Genomic DNA, 27,773 nt, shown 5'->3' with positions numbered 1-27,773 from the left:
ACTCCATAGATAACACCGCCTTGATCTGACAAAACGTTTGTTTTGTTTGTTTTGTTTTTTCAGGGTTTGTTTTTTTTTTTTTTTGGTTTTTTTTTTCATTTAGGCCATAAAACGTTAACCTCGAATATCAATCACCTGATTAAAATAACCCTCAATTTGTGGAAAATTCTCGAACCCGAAACTTCTTTCACATCCCAGGTTTAAGACTTTGAATTGTAGAGAGTCATTTTAATCGATCGATATTTGAAGTAAAAGAAAATTGTGGTCAAAATTTAAGAAAAAAAATAAGGCTTTCGTCACAATACGTCAGATTTGTAGAACTTTATTTTCCATTACGTTACTTCATATAAAAACACCAAAACATCTCTTGTTTTTTGGTGTATTTTTGTTTTTGTTTTGTATTTCTCTATAGAAAGAACGAAATTGACGTCACAGAGCTCTCGTTGTTTTAGACAGCCACTTTAATGATTACTTATCACTAAATGATATCAATCAGAAGAATAAAAACATTAAAGGTTACACATAATTTTGTGTGTTGGTACGTTATATCCGGCTGGCGGATGTTGTGAGTATTTTACCTAAACGCATAGAATCAAGGTCTACGCCACCTTAACTGATTTCATGTCCTAATCTGTTCCTTTTTCCCTTTACCCCTTTGTTTTTTTTTTGTTTGTTTTTTTGTGTTTTTTTTTTTTTTTTTTGGTTTTTTTTGGTTTACCAGACACCCAACCATTTGCATGTCATTGTCATTCAGGCCCATTGCCAGAGAATATGGCTATCGATCACAGACAATGTTGTACATGATAATCCGCGCAGCAACACTACACCAGCGGTGAACAGAAATAGACTATGATTCTGAAGCTGATAAGAGCAGACTGCACTATGAATAATCAGATACACAGACATAGATGCATTTATTCAGAAATGAGAGTTTGATCCGTGGCTTAGTTTTTTTACGACAATAAATTATAGTTCGGGGTTGTTGTTTGTTTTTGCTTTTTTTTTTTTTTTGTTTGTTTGTTTGTTAGTTATGGGTTTATTGGGTTTTTGTTTGTTTGTTTTGTTTTTGTTTTGTTTTGTTTTTGTTTTTTGTTTTGTTTTTTTTGGGTGGGGGGGTGGGGTTGGGTTTTTTTCGGTTTTTTTTTTGTTTTGTGTGTTTTGTTTTTCTTTTGTTTTTGTTTTTTTTTGGGGGGGGGGGTGTTAGTTTGCTTTTTGTTGCAGTTGTTGGGTTGGGGTTTCTTTTGGGTTTTTTTTTTTTGTTTTCTTTTTTGTTTGTTTGTTGTTTTTTGTTTTTGTTTTTTTCTTTCTTTTTTTTTTTTGTTTTGTGGGGGGGGGGGGGGGGTCTGTTTGCTTGGTTGCATTAAAAAAAAATATAATATTCAATTCTCCACTGACCGACAGTTCGACTTCGACCAAGCATTCCTAGGTGTCAGTGCCATTTCAACACACGGATTTCCTTTTTAATGTTTAAGTTAATAGAGAGATACAACATGGGTTTTTCACTGTTATTAAAGTGACATGTTTTAAGTTAACATCGCATTCAAACCACAGCTCACACTACAAGTCAAATGAGTCCCTTGTAAATGGCGGCAATTCATCACTAACTCTGTCTCTGCAGAATCAAGAATGAATTAAAAATACCAAGAATGTATCTACTCTAATAAATAGGAAAAACGTGTATCGGCCATCATTCCCTTGATTTGAACACGATACACAGAGACCCTCGCTTCTTGACGAACAGGGAGACAAGAAAGAAAAGGGTAGGAAAAGGGCAAGTCGAAATGGCAGTATACTGTAGAGACCAAATAAATACTGCCCAAAGGCAGGATATTGTAAAGGCCCAATGTCGCCCAATGACCAAAATGAGTAAGTCACGTATGAAAGTTCAAAATTGATAAGCCTTCTAAATTTTACATCACTAGGATTGCCCTTTGCTAATTATTTTTTAAGCATGAAAATTATTCTTGGAAAAAAGGGCATCCCTGAATTCACGTCTATAGCATACCATATGTTCGAAGTTCATTTTGTTTATTTCTATTCTGAGACTTCAAAAGAAATATAAATAAATAAACAAACCGAGATATCCAATGAGACTTATAATCACAGAAACCACTCGTTTAGTTTATGGCTTTACTTTAATAATGGGAAATGTAGCATGCCTTTTAGGCCAGACTTGTGAGGTCACCGTATTTTGGCAAGGGATACGATTTGAACAAATGGAGGCATTATCTATTAGCTATCCAAAATTGTATCTCGTAAAATAGATGCCGGGAATACATCAACATTGTGGAGGAAGTCACGATGACAAACTGGAAATATCGTTAAGGAGGGAACAGTAAATATATACCAAAACACACACACACACACACATATATATATATATATATATATATATATATATATATATATATATATATTATATATATATATATATATATATAAAGCTACGAATGGAAAGCAAATCCAAAATGACATGACATAAAAACAACATCAACGAAGAAACAATAAAAAATTACACGACAAAAGTAAACAAGTAATTATCTCAAACAACACACACTTGTATTATCAATACTTGCTGAGTTTGCAAAACTGTATTGCATTGCAGAAAACCTGGCATGTGTTTTATTTCAGCCTTTCACTCATTATCTTGTCCTGACATTATTCCGATAATCAATTTTCCATATTGCGTACATAGGATTAAAACATTAAACCTGCTCAATAATTATAAATATCATTAGATGACAGACAAATTAAATGTATTTATAAATGTTATTTCAAACAATCGCCAAGCTTTATCTGGACAAACTCTACATTTTTCATAATGAATTTATGATACCCATTTAGCTAAAAAAAAACTCTGCCCGCCGAATATAACGTACGAAAACACAAAACTATATGTAACCTTAAACGTGTGATAATAGTTTGATTGGTAGAATTTCGTGAGAACTAATCATTAAAATGTCTGTCTAAAACAATACAAGGGCTGAGTGACGTCAATTTCGTTCCATCTAAAAGATTTTTTAACGGGGGGGGGGGGGGGGGGGGGGGGGGGAATCGTGATTTTCTTATTTGTATAGAGAAGAAAAGCAGTCGTCATTTTCGAAATTAACCGAAGTTGACTCCGCTGAGATAGTTATTAAAAGTTACGGGCCAGACCTCTTGAGAAAATACCGCAACCTGGATTTGATACATTCTGTGTATATTTTGAACAGGTGAGTTGGACTTCCGTAGCCTTTGAAGTCAACGGAAGAGCACGTAACATCCGACCTCTATGAGCCTTTAAGCTGTTAACGACATAGTCTTCTCTAATTAAGCGTCACCCTATGTGCTACAGACAGGTGTTGCAGCTCGTTGGTTCATGAATTATTTCTGACGTCATAACGGAGGAATACTGCCTTGGTTAACAAATTTTTTTTCTATTTTGGCTACAAAACATTTACTTCATTTATCGATAGAGTAAAATGAACGCCCAACTAGTCAAAGGTCTTAAACCTCAGACTTGCAAGAAGTCTCAAGTTGAATACGATTTGACAAATAAGGGGTCGTCGTCCAAATCTATCAACAGCTTTCTGGTCAAACTGAGAAAAAGGTGTCTTGCCATTGTACGGCAGAGTACCCATTTTATGCCCACGAGGAGAAACTGACAGATAGTCATGTGGGAAACTGACAGGTAGTATAACCAGGGTGCCAGTGCAGATGTTATTGGCTGTGAGAAATCGTTGATTTCAAGCTGCTGTGTGGTGCATGCTGCTTATGTTGTTTGTCTTTGCCTGAATAAGGGTTTAGGACCGAAACACCCCAAGCAATTCCATGCATGTTTTGTTGGTTTGTTTGTTTGTTTTTCTTTTCACTTGTTTATTGTTGGTTTTTTTTGTTGTTTTTTTTTTTTTTTTTTTTTTTTTTTTTTTTTTTTTTTTTTTTGTTTTTTTTGTTTGATTTTGATATTTCTTTTTGTAACGGTACTGTTACGTTGGGGTTTTTTGTTTGTGTTTTGATTTTGTTTGTTTTGTTTGGGTTTATTTGTATTGTTATTTATTTTTTGTTTGTTTTGTTTGGGTTTATTTGTATTGTTATTTATTTTTTGTTTGTTTTTTTTTTTGTTTTGTTGTTTGTTTGTTTTTTGTTTTTGTTTTGTTTTTGTTTTTTTCCTTTTTTTTTTTTGTTTGTTCGTTTTTTTGGTGGGGGGGGGGGGTTTGATGGGGGTTTTTTTGGTTTTGTTTTGTTTTGTTTTGGGTTTTTTTCGCGGGGTTTTGTGTTTTGTTTTGTTTTGGGTTTTTTGTTGTTGTTTTATTTTTTTATTTTATTTTTTTTTTGTTTTTTTTTATGGGACATTACTGTATTCCAGTTGCTCATCTTGACAAAGATGGGTCTTGGTAAAGTATTAAAGTTGCTTTTCAGAATAAAAAGGTCCATTAAACAGTTTTGGTGCGAACAAGAAAGGAACAATTGCTATCTACCTTTTGGACAGGACGTCAATATATCGCAAATTATACCTTTCCACTAATCGAATTCAGACAAAGCAATCAATTCAATACAAAGTTGACAGAAGGGCCCAAAAATTATGTACGGGTGTTAGTGGTGTGATCCATCAACCGAGCTACCCGTTTACCCCTATCATCGCCTTACATTCCTAATTTCATATCTCATCCACTGCCCCGCGGTTAACCATAACTCACTTTCCTCTTCTTACTTCTTGATCATTATCATCATCATTAGCATAGCGTTGCATAACATTCACTGGCGCCTACATTCTCTCGAGTGTGAGACAATAGGCAATGACCCAACGAACAAATCTATAAACATAGCCGTGAGTATTAACCCTTTAACGACGAGACTGGATTCATTCAATCCATTTTTTCCCACACGATATCTCCGGTTATAAACGCAGATCTAACTGTCTCTCTTGGTGAGCAGCAGCCTCTTATGGTTTTCACACTACTATGTTATGACGATCGACCCAATCAGCAAAGTCTGGTCCACATTCGTGCACCGTCGCAAACCCGCCGGGTAGCATCGTCACAACACACCGTTCGACTTCATGCTCTGCCGTCTCAGGTTCTTGCCCACAGCGAGTACATGTTGGACATGTAGAAAGACCCCACCGATGAAGCGCACTTGCCGTTAGGCAGCTCCTCGACCGAAGCCGATTCGCAACTACCCAGTGTCTCCTCTTACTGGTATCAAAGCCTGGCAACTTCTCACCAAGCTGACATTCGTCTTCGGATCGGAAGGTCCTGGTTTCAAGTCCCGTTCTGGGCGGCGCACGTTGAATCCTTGGAGAAGGCTCTTTACTCACATTCCCTCACCGTACTCGGGCGTAAAATAAGTGCCAGCGTTGTTTCTATTGGGAAAAAAGTGTAATATCGCCAAGCGGGCGTCATGTCTCGTTGTTAGTATTGATGTTGGCTTGACCCCTAATAAATCGCTTTGAGCACGTTTAGTGGATATTGCCCTTTATAAATTCTGGTTTGAGCAGATTCGAAGGCCGGCTGTAAATGGTTAAACTGGTATATACAAACAATTACAAAAACTATTAAAAGAACAACAGAAGAACGAGCAACGTCAGCACGAGTAGACAAGATCTGCCTGGCATGTCAAGAAAACATGGAGATGGAAGCAAATGAAGTGTGAAGTGAAGCATCCTGATGTAGTATTAACCAGTTAATTGCCGTACTCTGGAGAAAAAAACTCGTATTTTAACATTTGGCTAGAAAACACATCCTTGAAAATCGATCGATTTAAATGTCCCTCCTCTTAGCAAAAACTCTAAAACCTGGGACTTCGCAAAGTTCAAGGTTTTAGAGTTTTTGCCAAGATGAGGGTCATTTAAATCGATCGATATTTAAAGGACGAGTCTTCTGGACAAATTTTTAAATACGAGTTTTTCCAAAGTATGGCAGTTAACTGGTTAATATAATCACAGCCTTCACTCTTTACTGTCGACACTTCTCTCAGCAATAACTGATAGTATTGCATCTAATGTCCTGCTTGTGTGTCATAATGGTTAATATACGAAAGAGAGGTGGGTCTACAGAGCCAGAAAAAGAGAAGAGAAGAAAAAAATATAATGTACAAGAAAAGAATCTTGTTCAAGATAAAATTCGAAAAGATAAGATAAAACTTCATTCATGTCTTAAGGAAATTACAATGTAACATATGCATGGCTTCTACAATATCATGATTAGATTTAACTGAGCAATATAATATAGATTGTTGGAATACAAATAAATAGACAAAATTATATTATTTTGTAGCTACACAAGAAGGAACAAAGAGTTCCTCACGGAATAATGCAAAATAATTCTTTTTTTTTTCCAAATCAACCCTTTCTTGACCTCTCCGAGTACCCGTGCCTCTCACATTGTAATCTGCACAGTGATTTCACACTGATAAATAACACGCCAATTTCATTAAATCTATATTAAAGTTACATCGGAAAATGAAAGGGTATAAATTTGTCCTTAATACGCGAGAGCTTTCGGGAATCATACTGTTCACTCGCAGTTTAGATAAGTTTATCTTTCGTATCGGAGGAGTATGAAGAAAAATAAGTAGGTGCGAGTAACTTTATTAGTAAAATCAATGACGTAGAAAGTTACGAAAGAGTAGTCAGGGTTTATCAACAGGAGAGTCGTGTTTCCAATTGGTGTGATAAGGCATCCACATTTTGGCAAGAAAAGGAGTGCATGATTAATGTGCGGGAGAAAAGACGATAGTAGAGTATCAAAATACAATGAACTTGTATGAAAAAAAAATAAATATATAACTGGACAAAAAAATGATAAGACAACTTTAAAAAGAATAAATATACAATAAAACACTGCTTTACCGAAAGTACTAGTTTAAAATGGGCTTTTTTCACAGACTGAAGAAGGATTTGAGTTCGTAACATTCCATGTTAATTATTTCGTTCTCTTTTGAAGCTCTTGTATTTAATTTGGAGGGGGGGGGGGGGGGGGGGGGGGTCCGATAGCTAAGATGGTAGAGCTTTACACGCAAATGGACCAGATTCGATCTCAGACGAAGTCAAGATTACTTTCCGACCAACTTGCCTCACCAAGCAGTGATTGGGTAGCTAAGTCTGTTTGATCTGGTGAAAAGTATTTTACGATAAACTAGAGTCTTACTCAAAGGGTGGCTAGCAATTTATACAGACCGTTAACGTATTCACTTTTGCTCAATTCACGTTTACAGTCCACAGCTTCTAGCACCTGAGTATTCACTTTGGAAAAAAAAGTGTGCCTCGGCTATTTTTTAACATAGACGATTGGGCACTCGAGACATTATATTCTAAGACAGCTATTTTTTAACATAGACGATTGGGCACTCGAGACATTATATTCTATGTCATCGGCTATGTCGGATTAAAAATGCTCGGATTATCGGGTTGTCACTGTAAACTATATATCATTGTGGTTTGTCGTACTCACCCTGACTTTGGGCACGACTCGTCTCATACATTCCGCGTTGTTGTCCCTCAACAGGTTGGGCAGATCTGTGATGACGCTTACTCTCTGGACTTCTTGGCCCGAACTGGACGAGAAAGAAATGGATCAACGTGTATATTGTTATTCACACCAATATAAACAATTACATTCAAATAATACATTCACTCGAATTATTCAATTTCAATTTGATAGGTAGGGTGGAAATGTAAGTGTCTACAGGAAACTTGAACCAACAAATCTATGACCCGTGGGCTAAGCATATTATAAGCCATAACACCATCCCATTACTTTTATAAAACATTCGACCAAATAAGAGTTAGGGAATACATTTACAAATAAATAAATAAATAAATAAATAAATAAATAAATAAATACTCCTGGTTGCCAGTGAGAGTATTGCACACACAAAAAATGTCCGAAAAGTCGCTGAAAATGTTAAATGATGTGAATAAATGCTTAATACTGAACGAAATCAACTTTCTTAGTCTTATCATAATGTTATATGTAGGTTTCTATAATTTGTCAAAGTTTCATATCAAATTTCTTTTTTAATTGAATATATTATATATATTATATATATATATATATATATATATATATATATATATATTGCGTTTAGGAATGAACTAGTGGATTAATCCACCGATATATTAATTGGTGATTAAATTCAAATATTGTAAAGAACATTTTATGAGAATTTGGCATTTAAAATGCCAAACTGGCATATTACAAAGAATACGCATCATAACTTAAAACGTTAAAATAAAAGACTGCCACACTCAAAACTAATGAAACACATTTGGCGTTGATAGAGGTGGTGTGATATTCATTCTTGCTGCCACTATAATAAAAAAGCCAATATAAAACGTTCTCCTTCACATCAACTACTCTCCACTACTACCTGTTGAAAGTAATACTAGATACCAGAGGTAATCTTTTTGTGTTAAGAAAAGAAAGGTAAATAAAGATAATATAATTTCCATCTTTGTCTCCTGCCAGGCAATAACAAAACCGTATGCAAATGTGATTGCACAAAAACAAAAACAAAAAACAAAACAAAAATACAGACATAAGCAGATCCGTCTGTTTTATTTGTTTGTTTGTTTGTTTTGGTCTGTTTTGTTTTATCACAACTTGATGATAATTCTTCGGCTCTGCTTTAAGGATAACGTCACAGACAAGTAGTTAGTCCTCTAATTATTTCTAAACGTGGGTTTAGAAATAAGGCCAAAATAAACACAGGGATATTAGCATATAATTGGGGGGACGACGACGACGATATTTCTTCCCACAAAGTGAGAGTATAAAAATCATATAATAAAGGGCTTATCCACTTGTCTAACAATTGAATGTAATTTCAATATCATGACATCTCATAAAATATCCTCAAGTTATAATCGATTATTTTATTTGCACAGTCACTTGGTTCAAGTAGTACAAACTTTATACAAAGAATAAGAAAATGTGAAGGGACGAGGGCCGCGTTTGCGGAATTCCATAAGGGGCTGTATTTGATCTGATTGACAAGAAACCAATGACAGCTTTGTGGTTGGCACTAAAATCTATAACAGCAGCTAAGTTTGACAACGCCACTGTTTAATCAGTTAACTGCCGTAAAAAAATGGCCGGAGAACTCGTCCTTCAAATATTGATCGATTTTAATGACATTAATTTTGGCAAAAACTATCAAACGTTGGACTTCCAGAGGGCTCAAGTTTAATCGTTTTTGCCAAAATTAATGTCATTTAAATCGATCGATTTTTGAAAGACGAGATTTCCGCCGCCAATTATTTTTAAAAAATCGTGTCTTTCCCGAGTACGGCAGTTAACTGGTTAAATTTGTTGATTGAATTGTCAGATTTTTTTTTTAATTTTTTAAAAATAATAATATAGTGACATGATTTATTTAATCAGGTCGTGACCTAAATCTTAATTTGAGTTAAAGCGTATGCGACACGATTTCCAACCTTATTTATTTACCCTCTACCGTCTCGCTTTACTTAACCAAACACAGTGACTTTAATATGGTGCTGCTGCCATGACAGTCCCCCCCCCCCCCCCCCCCCCCCCCCCCCCCCCCCCCCAGTTTCAACAAATTAATCAAGGGAGAGTGGGAGTCATCAGTCAGTGGTTCCGTCTTTCTTTCATCGTCTGGCATCGAGGCAAATACACGTCGTGACAGACGGTGGTCGTGAGTCATGAATCACTGTCAGAAATGGAGATGACTGGAGACCAGACAAATATCACATCACACGCTGAAATGCCTCATTGTCCTCCATCCAGGGCATTTCTTCCTTTCACATCCGGACAACAGGAGAGTCGACCCGTGGGACATGCTTTAATTAAGACAGATGACCTTCGAACAGCGAATTTATCGATATTTATTTGGTGTGAAATAGATAGTGGAAGTCTATTATGACTTAGCTTGCCATTTATTGTCACAGACGATTTTTATTGTTTCCTAGAAGAAAAAATGATAACAATATTAAGGCCAAAATTTAAAATATTGCCTGAACATTTCCGAACTTTTTTGGTTTCAATTTTAAGCTTGATTATTTACCAAAGGAAATCACAATGCTAGTCTACAACACCAAAATATTAATATTCACTGCATACATCGAGTTGATAACTATTGACATAATTATTTTTAAAAGTATCAGGCGAGACTGTGGCATCGTGATATGTCATTAGTTTGACTGGTCAGGGGTTTCAACCACATAAGAGGCACATTTATTATTCAATATCTCAAATTCATTACAGCTCTATCTTGTCCCTAAAATATTATTTCGCATTGAAAGTAACTTTAATACATTTTGGCAAATTTCAAGGCGATTGGATATATCATAAAGTAAATGTTTCTGGTCGATAAATGACAATTATAAAATCCCAGTTTGGTTGGCAGTTACTTACTAACTTACTTATCCTCTCGGTACTTGATCAGCACAAAAGGCTGACACGGTGGAACGCCATCTTTCTCGGTTGGAGGCCATTTTTGTCATCTGTCCCCAAGACCAACCACTAGTTTTCATTTCTCTTTCGATGCTCCTCCTCCAGAAATTATGTCTTGAAAGAGATTCAGAATCGTAGTAGAGGAAATTAACAGAAAGTCCCACATGATCATCTATTTCTCCAGTCATGAGACAACTCATCAGCTTAATGGGTTGGTACACAAGTAACCTTGACATTTAATTGGAGAGGACGGGGCAGAAGACACAACAGGAGCTTCTCTCAAGTCCTCAAGCTACGTCACGTAGTTTCTAATCTATAATTAACTAAGATTGCCTCCGATGCCTGTGATACTTTAATCTGTCGATCGAGATCCCAAAACACGAAAGTCTTATTGCTTTGCAAAAGAATCAGATCTGTATTTAGGAAAGAAGGGCTTTACGATTCCAGTGACTCTTGAGATGAAATACTTGAGTACGTGATGTATCTTCATCCCTCCCTCTCCCCCCCCCCCCCCCCCCCCCCCCTCCCCCCATAACTTCATTCATTTCATTTTTATGACTCTTCTTTATCCTTTTTAAATAGGTCATATTTTCTTTTCTCTCGATACATTTTCAATCTTGACGAATGTTAAATCAATCTAAAACCTCGGAAGATACACCCAATTCGACCTATTTACAGACAACACAACTTGTAGTAGATGCTATAAATCTCCCTTTTCTTTGGGACAACACTCCAATATATCTACACTACAAATTATTGATTTGCATGAAATTCTCAGCCTGACGGAGTAATACGTTGTTGTACTTAGTTGATATTACATATAACATAATAATAGATTTATCTTTGCAAAATGGTAAACGAACGACTTTCCACGTTAACAATTGAAACCCATAGAGCCCATCTTAAATCATATATTGGTGACAGAATATTGCTACAATTCATTGTTACAATGCAATCAATTGGTTTTTGGTTTTGTTGTTTGTTTTTTTGTTTTTGTTTTTTTTTTTGTTTTGTTTATGTGTGTGTGTGTGTGTGTGTGTGTGTGTGTGTGTGTGTGTGTGGGTGGGTGTGTGTGTGTGTGTGTTTTGTTGGTTGTTTTTTGTTTTTTTGTTGTTTTTTTTTTTTTTTTTTTTTTTGATTTCTCATATGTACAATATCATAAATACTTAGAGAGAATAAAATCAACCTACCAAAGTGCTTAGAATTTAATTGCAGCGTGCAATTGACATGTACGCGATAGAAAATAAGAAGGTGAAGCAGGGGTGGGATGGGTGCAAGATGTTTTAATCGAGGCATGTGCAGTCAGTTAACGGGTTAAAACGGACTGACAGGCGAATCGGAGAGTAATGACATAAAAAACTTGACAGACGGTATATCATCAGATTTAATGGGATGGTAGCGAACTGGTTAAGTGTTTTAAAAAAAGAAGATGAAAATGCATAAGATGGGGGGGGGGGGGGGGGGGGGGGGGGGGGGGGGGGGAGGTGAAAGATAAGTATCTGCTGAAGGCTGGTAGAGCAGAGCCTATCAGGACCAAGCCCTTTCTGTCGCACACAAGTAAAGACTTTCTTTTTATTTTAGTAGAAGAAAATCTACTTTAGTTATCGGCGAATTAAGGAGGCCCTCACTTTGTCAAAGCATGTAAACACGAGATGTCGAAGATATCTAAGCTTTAAGAAATGTTAACAAGTTGTGAGTCCCCTAATTCATTGATATATGAAGTAAGAATATTATTTTTTTTAATTCTGGCCGAAATGAAAAGAGTTGTTTTGTCAGCGTACAGTGATTTTGAGGAGGGTTTACGGAAGCGAATAATGAGTGGAACGCGATAGAAAAAGTACCTGGCGATTGTAGAATGACATTTGATACGATAGACAGCAAGGATGGGAACTTTGATTAACCCTTTAATGGCCAGACTGACTTTATTGAAAATCTTATTTTTTTCTCTCTCTCGCAATATTTTATCAGGTTGTTAATGCTAACCCTACCGTTTTCACCAGGAGTGAAGATGGAGTGACCTGGACTTCGTTTATCGCATGACTGTTACTATTCTCTTTGTGAAAACGTTAAGGTAGGTATGGCCTAGAGTTGGAGAAAAATCGAACTCCGCCGGTAAAAGTTACAGGTTTAAAGGTAAAGAAGAAAGAGACGAAACAGACATTGGCTGGAAGTTAATAAACAAGGAGAGGTGACGATGTGTTCCTTTGACTAACTAAACAAATAAATTCGGGAGTGATTAAGGACAGGGGTGTTATCGTGACCCTCTGAAACATGAAAAAAGGTATCAAACTGTCAATTATAACTGTTTATCATCTAGCTATAAAACTTTGATATCGAGTAAGGTGTGTGCGATCACTTACGTATACAGGAAAGCACAATTAAACAACTGTTTTGGGTTTTTTTTTAATTGTTTTTTTTATTGTTTTTCTTTTTCATTCTTTCTTTTTGTATTTTTTTGTGTGCTTTCTTTTGTTGTTGTTGTTTGTTTTTGTCTTATTTTGTTTTGTTTTTTTTTTGCTGTGTTTTTTTTTTTTGTTGTTGTTGTTGTTTTTTTTTTTTTTTTGGTTTGTTTTATCCTTTTGTTTGGTTAGGGTTTGTTTTTTGTTTTGTTTTGTTTGTTTTAGTATAATTTTTTTTAATGTTTTTTTTTAAATATTGGTATATTGGTATTGAATTAAACGGACCTTATTTTCATTTTTAAGAAAAAAAATTATTTTATTTGATGTAAAACTTATGCAGTAAGTCTTAAAGGACCGATAACTATGTATGTAATTTTATCCTGTTCCTTCGATGAGAATTACAATTTTAAAATAACTTGCCACCCACTCAACAAGAAGTTACTAAGAGGCAGAATATTTTTCCGACGTTGTGCGTAGCACGGGTACTTGGGTCGAGTGATGCAATCTGCATGAAACAATTGCCTTAGAAGATATAAAATGAACTCAGATTTAGGATAGAATAAAGAGGTCGTGTTTCGTGAGAAAAGTGAACTTGCCCACCCCACATATTTTGTACCCATCAGATGGGGCATTAGGTTTGACAATTTGGTGGAAATGAAAACGATTTCACTGTGAGATCTAAAACCATAAAAATTAATAGGTCTCAAAGACCTATAAAAATATAACTCTCTCTCTCTCTCTCTCTCTCTCTCTCTCTCTCTCTCTCTCTCTCTCTCTCTCTTTCTCTATCTATCTATCTATCTATCTATCTATCTATCTATCTATCTATCTATCTATTTCTCCCCATCTCTTTATCTCTGTAACAAATCCAGACAAGAATATCGATCTACACGAGTAGGAGTTGTTGCCAATTTATTTGCTGACATTGGGGTCACAATTTGCGACTTGAAGGTAAGAGCGGAGAGGGTGCAAGCATAAATGAGTTAGTCAAGATGTAATTTGGTCTGAAGAGATGGTTTGGTATTGTTAGATGTGTGACGTAGGTGTAAAAGCGGTACACGGATCGTCAAATAGATAATGAAGTTAACGTCACTCAGGCCTTTGTTGTTTTTTGGGGGTTTTTTTTGTTTTTTTGTTTTGTTTGTTTTTTTGCCATCCGCGTTTATGAGTAATTCTCACTAAACTGTAATAACCAGACTATAAACGTTTAAGGTTACACATAGTTTTGTGTGTTGGTCCTTTATACTTCCGGATGGCAATGTTGTGAGCGTCTTAGCCAAGCGCATACTATCTATAGTTAAGTCAAACGATATTAAGTGGAGACGGTTACCGGAGGAGAAACAATGATGTATAGAGAACCCCTGGCCCGCGTCATGTTCTTGGGTAAGACACTTTATCCACATTACACAACTCGACTCCAGTGTGAATAATTCTTTTTATATCTACTGGCAGAAACGGATGTTAAAGTTATACTAAAAGTTATAGTAGTAGTAGTAGTAGTAGTAGTAGTAGTAGTAGTAGTAGTAGTAGTAGTAGTAGTAGTAGTAGTAGTAAAAGTAGTAGTAGTAGTAGTAATAGTAGTAGAGTAGTAGTAGTAGTAGTAGTAGTAGTAGTAGTAGTAGTAGTAGTAGTAGTAGTAGTAGTAGTAGTAGTAGTAGAAGTAGTAGTAGTAGTAAGTAGTAGTAGTAGTAGTAGTAGTAGTAGTAGTAGTAGTAGTAGTAGTAGTAGTAGTAGTAGAAGTAGTAGTAGTAGTAGTAGTAGTAGTAGTAGTAGTAGTAGTAGTAGTAGTAGTAGTAGTAGTAGTAGTAGTAGTAGTAGTAGTAGTAGTAGTAGTAGTAGTAGTAGTTGTGTTGTAATAGTAGTAGTTCTACTCCTATATCCGTGCTCTGTGAGAAATTTCCTTACTCAAATTTAACGTCCCGTGAGAACTGTTGGTGAGTGCAGCGAGAGAAACCTATTCATGTAAATAATATAACGGTTAAAATTCTGACTTGCGTCAAACGGACACTCCTGCATAAGCTAGTCTACATCATCCCATGCACAACCAGTCAGGATGAACAATTGGCGTAAGGGACAAATTAACCTTACATGTGTGATGTGTTTTTGTTTTCTCTATATCAAGAAACAAAATAAACCCTCGAACGTAGTGCACTCGACAATTGTTTATTTTCTGTCACATTAAAGGCAGAAATATATTCAATCTCATTGTTCGTGCCTCCTCCGCCCAGTAAGTTATCTAAACAAAACAAAACAAAACAAAATTTTCACGAGAAATATTATCTATAATATTATTGTTGGTGTTGCTGCTGTGTTTGTTATTGTTATTGTTGTTGTTGGGGTTGTTGTTGTTGTTGTTGTTGTTGTTGTTGTTGTTGTTGTTGTTGTTGCTTTTACGTCAGTTTTGCTGTTGTTTTGTCCATCGCGGCGGTGGTGATCACGTGCGTCATAGTTGCACCGTTATTTTTATTATTATGGTCGTTGTGTTGCTTCTGTGATCATCTGTGTTAAATAAGTGTCTATCATATGTAGCAGGGAGCGATTTAATTTCAATCCATCTCAGTAATTTATGGAAATAAAAATTGGATAGGTGCAAAGTTATGTTACGCTTTGTTTAAAAACTGAAGACAATAATTTCCACGCTAACATCAATGCATGAGAATGAAGCATATTTCCTGTAGTGGCTATTGCGAGAGAGAGAGAGAGAGAGAGAGAGAGAGAGAGAGAGAGAGAGAGAGAGAGAGAGAGAGAGAGAGAGAGAGAGAGAGTTTATATGCTATTGAACGAAAGTAAAATACACATCTTGGGTTTCCACTAAAAAAAGAAAACTTAACAATAATATCACCCCAGTTTACCCGAATGAAACCGAGGCGGTCAAGCCTGCCGAGGAGCAATTAACATAAGTAGGTACTATTAATTGTAATTATGCGCTACTACTGCTACTTTTCATTTTTATAATTATATTATGAAAAGCATACAACATAGACATTCTAAAAAGCTCTTCCGCCTGTCAATACCAGGAAATAATACAAAATTTTCAACTCTTAAAGTGAATCCGTTTACAAGATGGTAAAAATAAAAATAAAAATAAAAATAAATAAAGTTCCACTTCAAAGACTTGGAAGCCAAACTACGTGTCATCATCGTGTATATACCCCTTTCCTTACCAAATCATTAAATGATTCGCATCTCCTCGGGAATTTCATCAATAACACAGAAAGATGAAAAATTAAAAACAGTTCCAGAAGTTACTTGACCATTTTGAATTTTCCCGTTACATAACCATAACAATCGACATCAATATCATCATCACTACCAGCACCATCAACATCGCCACTATCATGTTATCAGCAGCATTATCATCGTTTTTGCCAGAAATAACAACACCGAAATCAACAATATAATCACTTTTAAATGTTATCAGCAGCATTAGCGATAGCACAACAATTATCAACGGCATCATTTTTAAAAATTAAAAAAACAAATGTTGTTGAAACATAAATGCAACTAAACGGCTTATTTCATAGCAACACAATAAAATCATGAGGTTGAAATCACTAGACTCCGCAGACAAATTCATAATTTAAGATGTAAAACATCAAGTTGTGGGTGTATTTTTTTTTTTTTTACTCCACAAGATGCCAGGTCGACGTTCTCAAAATGTCTAGTCGATCTTCAGGTTTCCGTTACAGACAAAACCCAAATGGAACCCCTTTCCTCATCCCCACCCCACTCCCCACCCCATTCAGACATCTCATTATCCGTTCACTTAGTGCCCATTTCTATTTCAATTTCATTTTTGATAAACAGCTAAAAAAAAAAAAAAGGTAATGTATACCCCCCCCCTCTCTCTCTCTCTCTCTCTCTCTCTCTCTCTCTCTCTCTCTCTCTCTCTCTCTCTCTCTCTCTCTCTCTCTCTCTCTCTCTCTCTCTCTCTCTCTCTCTCTCTCCTTGAAACACCCAAACTCGTTTCGACGCAATATATACTTTACACAGAAAAGAAAAACACATGAAAAGGCCCATCCACGACTTTATCTCTCTAATCGATGACTGAAATTAGGCCTCAGTATTTTCCTGAAACCCCTTTATCTCCATGCCAGGGGGCCATCTTTACCCAGGACGTTCCTGCTGACCGAAAAAAAAATACATTTCTCCTGCAATATCAGCACAGATTTCTCGATATCTCTAATTATCAAGAAAAAGAAAAAGAAAGCAAGAAAGGTAGGAAGGAAGAAAGAAAATAGAAAAGTCATCTCCATCCGATCAGCAGTCAAGTATTTTTTGTTTTAAATTTTTTGGTTACCTTACCTATTTACCAACGTATATTCCTTTCATCTATCAGCATTTCCTTCCTCCAGCTTTTTTAAATAAACATAATCCCAAAGAATGCACTCCAAAGCGGCTACCGTTTATTTTTTTCTTCAAGTGCGTAACTTGTATGGTCCCTGAGTGCGTAGTAGAACGCTAAAACCTAAGAGTTCCAAAAGTCACTTCATTCAAGTAGAATTACTTTCAAATGTCAAGTTCTGAACCGTGTCTATGAAAAAAAAGAAAAATTAAAATTTACAAAAAAAAAATCATGCCCAAAACAATTTACCCAAATTTATCCAAACCGAATCAAACCGCATGTAGCGTAAAATTTGAAAAGCGCAATTTTTATCCCTTTCCGTTGAAGTCAATGGAAAAGCAAACCCCTTAGACAACTCGATTTTTCAAGTGCATTTTCTCTTTGCATTACAAATACATGCAAATAAAAGACAAAGCACGTCATCTTGATATAAATGTGTGGCTTTTGTCCGAAAACGGTATTATGTCGGACTAACATCTAAAAATGTGATACAGTACTCGCTGGATTCCATCACGTTCTCGGGAGAATTCAAAAAGCGTGCTAAAATCCGAGCGTGGCGAAATCAGATGCTCATGGACGGTTATGGCTTATTATGAAGATAAAATTCGGTCACCGAGCTCCAGAATCCAGCGTGTATTACATAATATTTCAAATGACCAGAAATGTTTTATTTTAGTTTTGTGTCACCTAAGAATCTATATCCATTTTCCTCAATCAACGAATATCATTAACCCAAGTTTTATTTTATTTATTTTTTTACTACAAATTCCATTGTTAACATCTAAACCACCCTGATTAATACCGTTTTGAGCAGGTAGGTCACATAATCAAAATATTGCGGATTCGCAAGAAACGGGGACTTTCGCCAAAATATCGTTTCAATAAATTATAATTATCATCGCAATAATCGTCGTCGTCGTCATCATCATCATCATCATCATCATCATCATCATCATCATCATCATCATCATCGTGTCATCAACATAATCATTATCACCACCACCATCACCACCATTTTGATGCTAGCGGTATACATAATATTAACTTTCCCGTTGAAAGCAACGTTTGTTGTCGTTATGCTATCATCTGCCAAGTGGCTTTATCATTTCAAAGTGAATTAAAGATGGCTGTTTTCCCATTGCACTTCAGCAGATTGTTTTGATAAGGATGTTGTCGTTTTTAATTGTTTTGTTGGCTTTTATCATTTCTCGTTTCCGGTGTACATAAAACCACAGATTCCACGATAAAAGTGTTATACACCCTCGAATACGTTTCTCTTTTGTAATTGAGAGTAAATGAAACTCATCTTTGGTGGGCCAATACTACCGGACTTTGAAAAAAATAAAAATAAAAAAAATAAAAAATACGTAGGTACTTCAGACTTTGGCCAGAAAATTCCTCCTTCAAAAATTGATCGATTTAAAAATGACACTCATCTTGTCAAAGACTTTCAAACCTGGGACTTCGTGTTTGTTTGTTGTTTGTTTGTTTTTTTGTTTGTCTGTTTGTTGTTTTTTATTTTTATTTTTTGTTATTTATTTATTTATTGTTGTTTTTTGTTTGTTGTTGTTTTGTTTTGTTTTTTGGCGGTTTTATTTTTCAGAGTAAGGCGGTGTATCTTAGAGTAAATATCATAACGAAAAGTTTGTGCATTATGTAAGCTTATTATTATGATCAAGCAAAAAGAAGTTTTACTATAAACGAGGTGAACCATTTCTGTCTGGTCTTGTAATATCGTTACTCATTATGAAATAAGATTTACTACATTAAGGGAACAGGTACAAACAGAGACATGCATTGAATTGCTTGAAAGAAATTGGAATAATAGCAAATAAGACGAAATGAGTGCATGAATATATATATATATATATATATATTATATATATATATATATATATATATATATATATATATATATATATATATTATATATATGTATGTATGTATCAAGGTGTGGATGAGCTTGCTTTGGTGAGATATTTTTTTTATTCCAAAGGTAATGAGATGACAGGTGTAGATAAAACGAAAGAAAGCTGGTCTCTAAGGTGAGGTCGAAAACCAAAACAAAAACACAGAATAAACAATATTGAAATGTTATATTTATATGATTATACAAAACAAAAAACAAGCAAAACAACCCTACGAATGAGGAAACGTAGTGGTTAGTCAGATGAAACTGATTTATCACAACAATATTGGTCTATGATCTTTTCTACACAACTTATGACATTTTAAAAGTGGCACTCCATTTTGAGGATTTCTAAATTAAACTTCATCTGCGATCGGACAAGAAAAATGTGTGCAAGGTAACTTTCTGGTCGTCGAAGTTTTCGAACTTACAATATACACATCGAAAAAATAGTGCCCAGGATGAGGCTGGAAAAGAGGACAAGAAAAGGAGGATTTTTTAAATATTGAGAGGTAGAGTGTGTGTGTGGGACTAAAACGACTTTTTCCAGACAATGTTTGTCATGTGATAAGCGGCGTTTCAGTTTTGATATGTTCGGCAAAGATATGTCTGTGAGGAAGAAAAAAACAAAAAAAACTATGAAGCTTAGAAATGTTAGGAACTAGTATGCAAGAATCACTAACCGTTACTATTCCATCATATTTAGGCGAGTAACTTTGACAAAACCTTACGTCAACAGTGTGCCAAGAGAGTGAGAGGAGTGAAAGAGAGTGAGATAAAGATATTATATATATATATATATATATGAGAGAGAGAGAGAGAGAGAGAGAGAGAGAGAGAGAGAGAGGAGAGAGAGAGGGGGGGGGAGGGGGGGGGGTGAATAGATGGGGAAACAACAGGAAGAAAAGACATTTAATTTAAGTTGGGGTTTTGTTCTGTTTTTGTTTTTTCTTATTGTGTTTGGTTTATTGTTGATTTTCTCTGTTTGTTTGTTTGTTTTGTTTTGATTTTTTTTGTTGTTGTTGTTTTTTAGTTTGTTTTTTAGGGGGGGGGGTTGTTTAACAAAAAGATTAAACGGGTTAGAAAGATGTCTTCTTTCCTTCTGTACATGGAGTAGAGTTAATACTCTTGGAAGGCGTCCACAGAGAATTATGATCTTAGATGAGATAATGAAGCAGCTTCTAGAATCCAACTATTGCCAATTATGCATTAAAAAAAACCCTGTGGTTAATTGTTAATCAGGCAATCGGTTAGGGAAAACAAAGATGATAAAATTGGTGGTTAGGGACGGTTATTATTCAATCTGTATTAACCCTGCCCGTCACGTGAACAACGTTCGATGACTCATTCGTTGCGGAGTCACTCGGAGCTTTAAGCTAGAGAAATGTGCCATAATATTCCTCCGTATATACTGACAAAATGCCTTTTTCATTATTTCATACCTTCCGACTTGAAAGCTAAAAAATTCGTCATTTTTAGGTTTTAAAAAACGGTTGTTGCTATAGTTACTTTTAAAAAGATGCTCATGAGTCTGAGAAAATGGAATCACAATTTCTTAAGTCTAGGAATTTTTCGTAATAGTGGGCGGGTCTCTTACTTTGGTCTGAATTATTTTATTATGATCCATCTCAGAACGGTATTATGATGGGGATGGTTTAGAAGATATACTTTTGATTATAGTGGGGGGGAATGAGACGTGGGTTACACTTAATTTGTAATTTTTATGAAGGGGAAAAAATGACATGTTCTAAAAGTTACAAATATACGAAAATTAAATTTAAACCAAAAAAAAAATCCTTTATTCATCCCATATGGTAAGTTTGTCTCTAGGGTCTATTCCAAGGAAAGTATGGAATAACCCAGGCGTCAGCCGCAGGTTCAGCGCCGCATATTGAGCTAGGGGCGAGGTGACTTGCTCAAGGCCACACAGCGCAGCGGCGGGTGATCGAACTCGGTACTTTTCGGGTAAAAAAGCAAAGACCGTACCGCTGAGCCATGCTGCCAATTTCACGTCATTTTTTACTTTAAAATCACCCTTTGACATGTGATTCACTCCGACCGAGCTGTATTTATTTGCAGTTCTGATAACCCAAATTGGATATGGGCTCACTGATGTTGTAATGGAAAAAACTCTCAAATCGACGCAAAATATTGTCCATTACAACAATGTTAAATCAAGCTCATACTTGCATTCGAATATCAAACCTGTTAAAATGTTCACGTCCATTGCAACGTATTACCGTGTCAGGACGATAGGTCACAATCTTAATTATAGATTAATTTAGATGACCCCCCCCCCCCCCCCCCATTGAGCATATTTTTGGCATGGGGCATTTTGAAGAATGCCCGGGCTTTTAAGAACAGGTTGGAGGAAAAAAAATGTCAACGTTATTTGAATTGGGGAAAAAAAATATCCTAAACAAAGAGGAAAAAAATGGGTTTTATCAACGCATGGCAGGCATCATTGAAGGAAGGGCGATATTCTGTATGAGACAGATCCTGTGTGATATTATCGGTCCAAAAGGGGGGAAGGGGGGGGGGGTGTCATTCCAAATTCCAAGTGACTGCTGAGTCAAAATGAAGCATTTGACAACGGAAATGTCCACAAGGCGAGCAAAATTGGAATCTTACTCATCGTGCGTCAACTCTCTCTCTCTCTCTCTCTCTCTCTCTCTCTCTCTCTCTCTCTCTCTCTCTCTCTCTCTCTCTCTCTCTCTCCCTCCCTCCCTCCCTCCCTCTCTCTCTCTCTCTCTCTCTCTCTCTCTCTCTCTCTCTCTCTCTATCTCTCTCTCTCTCTCTCCCAATTCTCTCTTTAAATTATGGAAATTGTTGGACACTCGAGCATGGTATTTTCCGTTGACAAGCTCAATAGGAATGCAATATTGTTTTTAGGATGTATATTTGTTTGTTTGTGGTTAAATTTGTGTGCTTCAGCATTTGTGTGTCAGTGTGTTTTGTTTTAGGTTTAGTTTTGTTTTGTTTTGTTTTGTTTTTTGGGGTTTTTTTTATTTTGATGTTGTTGCTGTTTTCTTGCTTTGTTTTATTTCGTTTCGCTCGTTGGATTATTTTATTTGGGTTTTTTATTTTGTTTTGTTTGTTTGTTTTTTGTTTTGTTTTGTTGTTCTTCTGTTTGTTTGTTTTTTTGTTTTGTTTTTTTTTTTTTTTGTTTTTTTTTTGTTTTTTTTGGGGGGGGTTGGTTATTTTGGTTGGTTGTTTGTTTGTTTGTTTGTTGTTTTTTTGTTTTGTTTTTTTGGTAGATTCGCCTCAAAACGGTACTATATAGGGGCGATTTAGATGTTTAAGAAATTAAACGAAGTTGAAAATATGAGTCGGGTCACAGTCAAATGTTTTATTAACAGTAAAAGATATAGTGTCCTAACGTAACAAACACTATAAATTCACATATCTTGCCTTTTGAACTTTATAATGACTTTTTGGTATAAGGTTTCATATCGACATAATACCTTTTTGATATGATAGATAACACAGACCTGCCTAGTTGAACATTTAAAAATCCGTAGTTTTAAGGAGATTAAAATAGAAGTCGCTACAGTTCACTTCATAGATCAACAATTTGCCCTCACAATTGTTAATATAACACGTCGAAATCCTTCAAATTATGCACCTTGGCATCAACTTTCAGTTTCAATAAGTTTTAATGGCTTAGAGCTGCTCGTGAAGTTCTGAAACTGGAGCTAAAATTTCGTCATTCTACGAATTTTCGTAGCAGTAGGCAGGTCAGGTGATCACATATGCGACGGCTCTTTTCTATCTCAAAACCAAGTGAAAGGAGAGAGGGTAGCGGGGGCGTGCGAATCAGTGAGGACATTATTCAATCTTATCTTATCTTGTGTGACGCTGACGTGGAGGGAATTGACTCATCCTGTGGTCAGACACATTCATTTTCCGGCTGAGCTCATTGGCATGTGGAAAAATGGATAGGGTGGATAAAGGAAAAAAACACTCATGCAAACTGAAGTAAAAAAAAAAAATGTGTAGTGTGGTCTTGAGCAAGTCACCTCGCCCTAGTTCAATTTGCGGCTCTGTACTGCAGCTGACGCCTGGGTTATTCCAGTCTTCCCTTGAAATAGACCCTAGAGACAAATTTTCCCTATGGGATGAATAAAGGGATTTGTTGTTATTGTTTGTTTTTTTTGTTGTTTTTTTTTTTTTTTTTTTTTTTTGTTGTTTTTTTTTTGTTGTTTTTTTTTTTTTTTTTTTTTTTTTTTTTTTTTTTTTTTTTTTTGGGGGGGGGGGGGGGGGGGTGGCGTTTCTTGCTACCTTTTGAATAATGCGCTAGTCTATGGCTAAGTACTTCCCGCTAGATCTAACAGACCCAGATATCCAGTCACCTGGAGAGAAATCAGAGAAACAGCACGACTCTTTGGCTTTGACAAAACAATTTTTTTTTTTAAAGTGAGGCGTCCACATAGAAAATAGTTATCAAAGAGAAATCAAAAAACAAAAAAAAAATGTGAAAAAAAAAGAAAGAAAGCAGAGCCCTACAGACTATTTTCGTTATTTTCTAAATCTAAATTACGCCTTTCAGAGCGGCATCGTGAGATGCCGTCGCTTTGGCATTCCATGAAAGAATATAGATAACCTATCAAACAAACGTCTGATGTCAAAAGGAATCACCCATGTTGTCCAAAGCGAACAAATGTAGGGATTAATAATCTTGCTCAAGGGCAAAAAACGAAAGTTTTCGGGGTTAGGCTCGAACCCGGGACATTCCGGGTCACAGTGGGATGCCGTAACCACTCGGATACCCTCCCCCCTCCCCCCCCCTTTTTTTTTTTTTCTTTTTTTTTTTTCTTACTTTCTTTCTTTATTTTAGCTTTTAGAATTATCAGCCTTTTATTATTGAAATCAGATTTGGAATTATCATTCCATCAAAAATTGAAATTTGGCATTTTCTGCTTGATAATCATCGAACCGATAATAACTGCTAAATAATACAGTGCTTTATCATATTCAGACCCACACACACACATAACCACATACATTCACACACGTGCTCACAAACACACACACACACACACACTCTCTCTCTCTCTCTCTCTCTCTCTCTCTCTCTCTCTCTCTCTCTCGTGTGTGTGTGTGTGTGTGTGTAAAATGTGGAAAGAATTAATAATTGAAGCTTTCTTTAAATCACGTGCAGAAAATTAGACAGCATACATTCTCTCGTCTGTCGTCCTTGATAAATAAATAACGCTTGCGTCATAGCTATCACAACTTGCAACAACCACTTGACCCCATGGCCGAACTCTTAAAGAAAAAAGAAAAAAGCAATAATCTGCCCTCACAATTTCTCTATCATCTTCGCCGAAGTCCCCGGTTTGGGAGTTTTTGCCAAGATGAGAGTCATTTAAATCGATCAATATTTGAAGGACGAATTTCCTGGTCACATTTTTTAATATGGGGTTATCCAGAGTACGGCAGAGTTTGATTTTATTTATTTATTTATTTTTTTTGGGGGGGGGGGGGGGCACTGCGTTTGTTGTGCGACAGAGAGGGGACACCAGGCATCAGGAATACAATAACTATACTGACAAAAGACTTTTTATTTTCAGATTGGCCAAAACAATATTACTCAAAATCTATCATAATATATCAATAGATTATGGTGAACCGCCAGCCAAGAACCCTTTAATTCGAGCCTTCAAACAACTCTCGTGCCTCATTAAAACATTTAGATGGGTTTTAGCCTCTGAACCTATCGATTGGTGACGTTAACATTTTCTAACCAAAATTTAGAGAGAAAAAAAAAGTTCTGTCTGCTTACAGCAGACAATAATTCTGTTTCCCCGGCATGTAATAATGACCAATCATCACGCCCTTGCTTTTTCTATCCCTTTTTTTAGCGAGTGCCCAACGTTTCTGTGTTCAACAAAAAATGAAAAATATGAACTTCTATCAACAGTTTAATATTTTAAAATAAAACTACGAATAACATTTTATTTTCTTAAATGAAGACGAAAGAAATGCCCTAATTTTGGTCGTGCTATCGCATAGAATTACAGGCATGCCACGCTGCCTCAGAGAATATTCGATATCCTGTTCAATTCGAGCTGCGTGGGTTACAAGTACCATCTAAATCCGATAGGTTCTTGTTATACTAAATTATAGAACAACATCGCAGTATGAAGTTAGGCGATATTAATTTATTCCATCTATATGATTGTATAAATGTGCAAGGAGATAAAAAGAACAAATAGCTACAAACTTATCTGATCTACTTGAGATTAGACGAGATGACAACATCAAGTGGTTTATATCCTATAACTGACGAGGCCGGGGGTAAGTAATTTTTTTTTTAAACGTCTCAAAACATATTTTCAATCAAAATAGGCTTTTCTGCATGTGTACGTTTGAGGAAAAATTAACCAAGGAATGAATTTCAATCCTTGGGTTATTCGAGTTAATAAAAATTAATGGCCAATTTCATTTTTCTTTATGGTGACTATATAACGTAAAATGATTAATGGTAACAGGAGAGAAATAACCTATATAATACAATTCGCTTGGTGCACTTTTTGTTGCACATGCCTGATCTTTTTTAATGATTGTTATGATAGAGTTCCTGGTTTAGTGCTGGTCACAAGGTAGTGACTATGAAGCGCACAAAACTCGTCACGATGCAGCAAACGACACACATAAATCGAAAGTTCATCTATTAGAAAAATGACAGATTAACAAGAATACGAATCCTCGGAAATAAAAGCAAATGAGTCATCATTATAAGGGACTTGAATATACACATTGTGGAGCACATATTATTTATGACCAAAACAAAAAAAAAAAAAAAAAGACAAAACTACGTGCCGTATGATAGAGAATGGAGCCAAATCCCCTACAAGTGCGGTAACAAATCTTATCTTTAGGACTTATTCTTTTTTCCTGCCATTTTAAATGTAGATATAACTCACAAAATGTTTAATTCAATCCTTCGACTGTTGATCATGACCAAGTCACCAGCGAGATGTCAGACCGATTAGAGTGTCAGAGAGAGAAAACAAAGGAAACGCACCGGATTTTTCAAACAATCATTAATTAAAATTTGAAATATCGGAGAACAATTTGATTTTGTCGCTCATAAAACATCTTTATTGGTCGAATGTTCATCCACTCTCTCAAACTAGTGAAGTAGTGACTTATTCGAGATACAATTATTGCATTGTTAGTACTCAAAAAACATCATTATTATTATTATTATTATTATTATTATTATTATTATTATTATTATTATTATTATTATTATTATATTATTATTATTATTATTATTATTATTATTATTATTATTATTATTATTATTATTATTATTATTATTTATTATTTATTATTATTATTATTATATTATTATTATTATTATATTATTATTATTATTATTATTATTATTATTATTATTATTATTATTATTATTATTATCATCATCATCATCATTATTATTATTATTATCATTATTATTATTATTATTATTATTATTATTATTATTATTATTATTATTATTATTATTATCATTATTATTATTATATATTATTATTATTATTATTATTATTATTATTATTATTATTATTATTATTATTATTATTATTATTATTTATTATTATTGTTATTAATATTATTATTATTGTTATTATTATCTTTTTTTTTATTATAGCAAATTCGGCTCGCATCAAATTGGGTTCTGTCCTTATTATATCCGGTCATCTTTCTCAAGTCTCCAAGAGCAGGATTTGGACCTCTAAGAAATTCAAACTGCAGACGTCTTGTCTATCCTTCAGACTTCCTGTCCGACTATCTCGGCATGGAGTGGCCGGTAATTTGGATAGTCTGGTGCCGTTTTGGTGGCTGCTTCGTGCATTATTAAAGCCATTATTTCCGGTTTACAAATAGCCAATCAAGCTATAGGATTTGAGATCCCCGGATGGCAAAGTGTGAGTCAGAACTGGATACAAAACAATTAAGTAAAACAGCGTGGAGCATAGGGAGATATGGCTCGCATCAGGCTGAATGACTCTTGAAAATGAGACAAATGAATGAAAGACTTACTCCCGTGGTTTGCGGAAAATTCAATTATAATAATTGACTCTGGTTTTAATCCAAAACAGATTATTAGAAGGCAGGGTTAGTTATAAGGATACTACCATATTATTTAAGTAGGTGAAATTTCATCTGCAAACGAATGTAAAACAATATTCTATGACTATGAGCATAGCAGTATAATTTTCTCCACAAGACTTCGGAATTTTATTGACATATCAGGCTTAAGCTAGGTCCACGTATTAGCCTTAAAATAAAATAAAATAAATAAAATTCCCTTTATTCATCCCCAAGGGTAAAGTTATCTATAGGGTCTATTCCAAGGGAAGACTGGAATAACCCAGGCGTCAGCCGGAGTGCAGCGCCGCAAAGTGAGCTAGGGCTAGGTGACTTGCTGAAGGCCACACAACGCAGCGGCGATTGATCGAACTCGTTACCTTTTGGGTACGAAGCAAAGATCGTACCGCTGAGCCACGCTGCCCCTTGAGTAGTAAGATCGCAGGACAGTGCTGCTATCATTGATGATGGCAACCTTTCAGCTCAATATTAAATTGGTGAATATAAATAGATAGAACAAGCATTCAATAAAAATAAAACGAAAAAAAAAAAAAAAAAGAATATGTAAAATCATATGGAAGGCATAGTTGCAAGCGAGAGAGGGAGAGCGGGGGTGATTGAGT

The 27,773-nt window shown here is 35.4% G+C and overlaps 1 protein-coding gene across 8 annotated transcripts in view; it reads right to left on the bottom strand.

Annotated features, from left to right (window-relative positions):
• Positions 1–27,773, bottom strand: part of LOC144975543 (serine/threonine-protein phosphatase 4 regulatory subunit 4-like) — a 102,739-nt gene that overhangs the window by 52,982 nt on the left and 21,984 nt on the right. For all 8 annotated transcript variants that reach the window (XM_078919742.1, XM_078919749.1, XM_078919707.1 and 5 more), the window contains exon 3: positions 7,431–7,533. In XM_078919742.1, coding sequence (XP_078775868.1) covers positions 7,431–7,533 — 103 coding nt within the window. The remainder of the gene's footprint in view (positions 1–7,430; positions 7,534–27,773) is intronic.

This window comes from Berghia stephanieae, chromosome 1, assembly GCF_034508935.2.
Source record: "Berghia stephanieae isolate SIO BIC M18660-M18661 chromosome 1, UCSD_Bste_1.3, whole genome shotgun sequence".
Classification (NCBI taxonomy): domain Eukaryota; kingdom Metazoa; phylum Mollusca; class Gastropoda; order Nudibranchia; family Aeolidiidae; genus Berghia; species Berghia stephanieae.
This window is presented reverse-complemented; position numbering and strand designations above follow the sequence as displayed.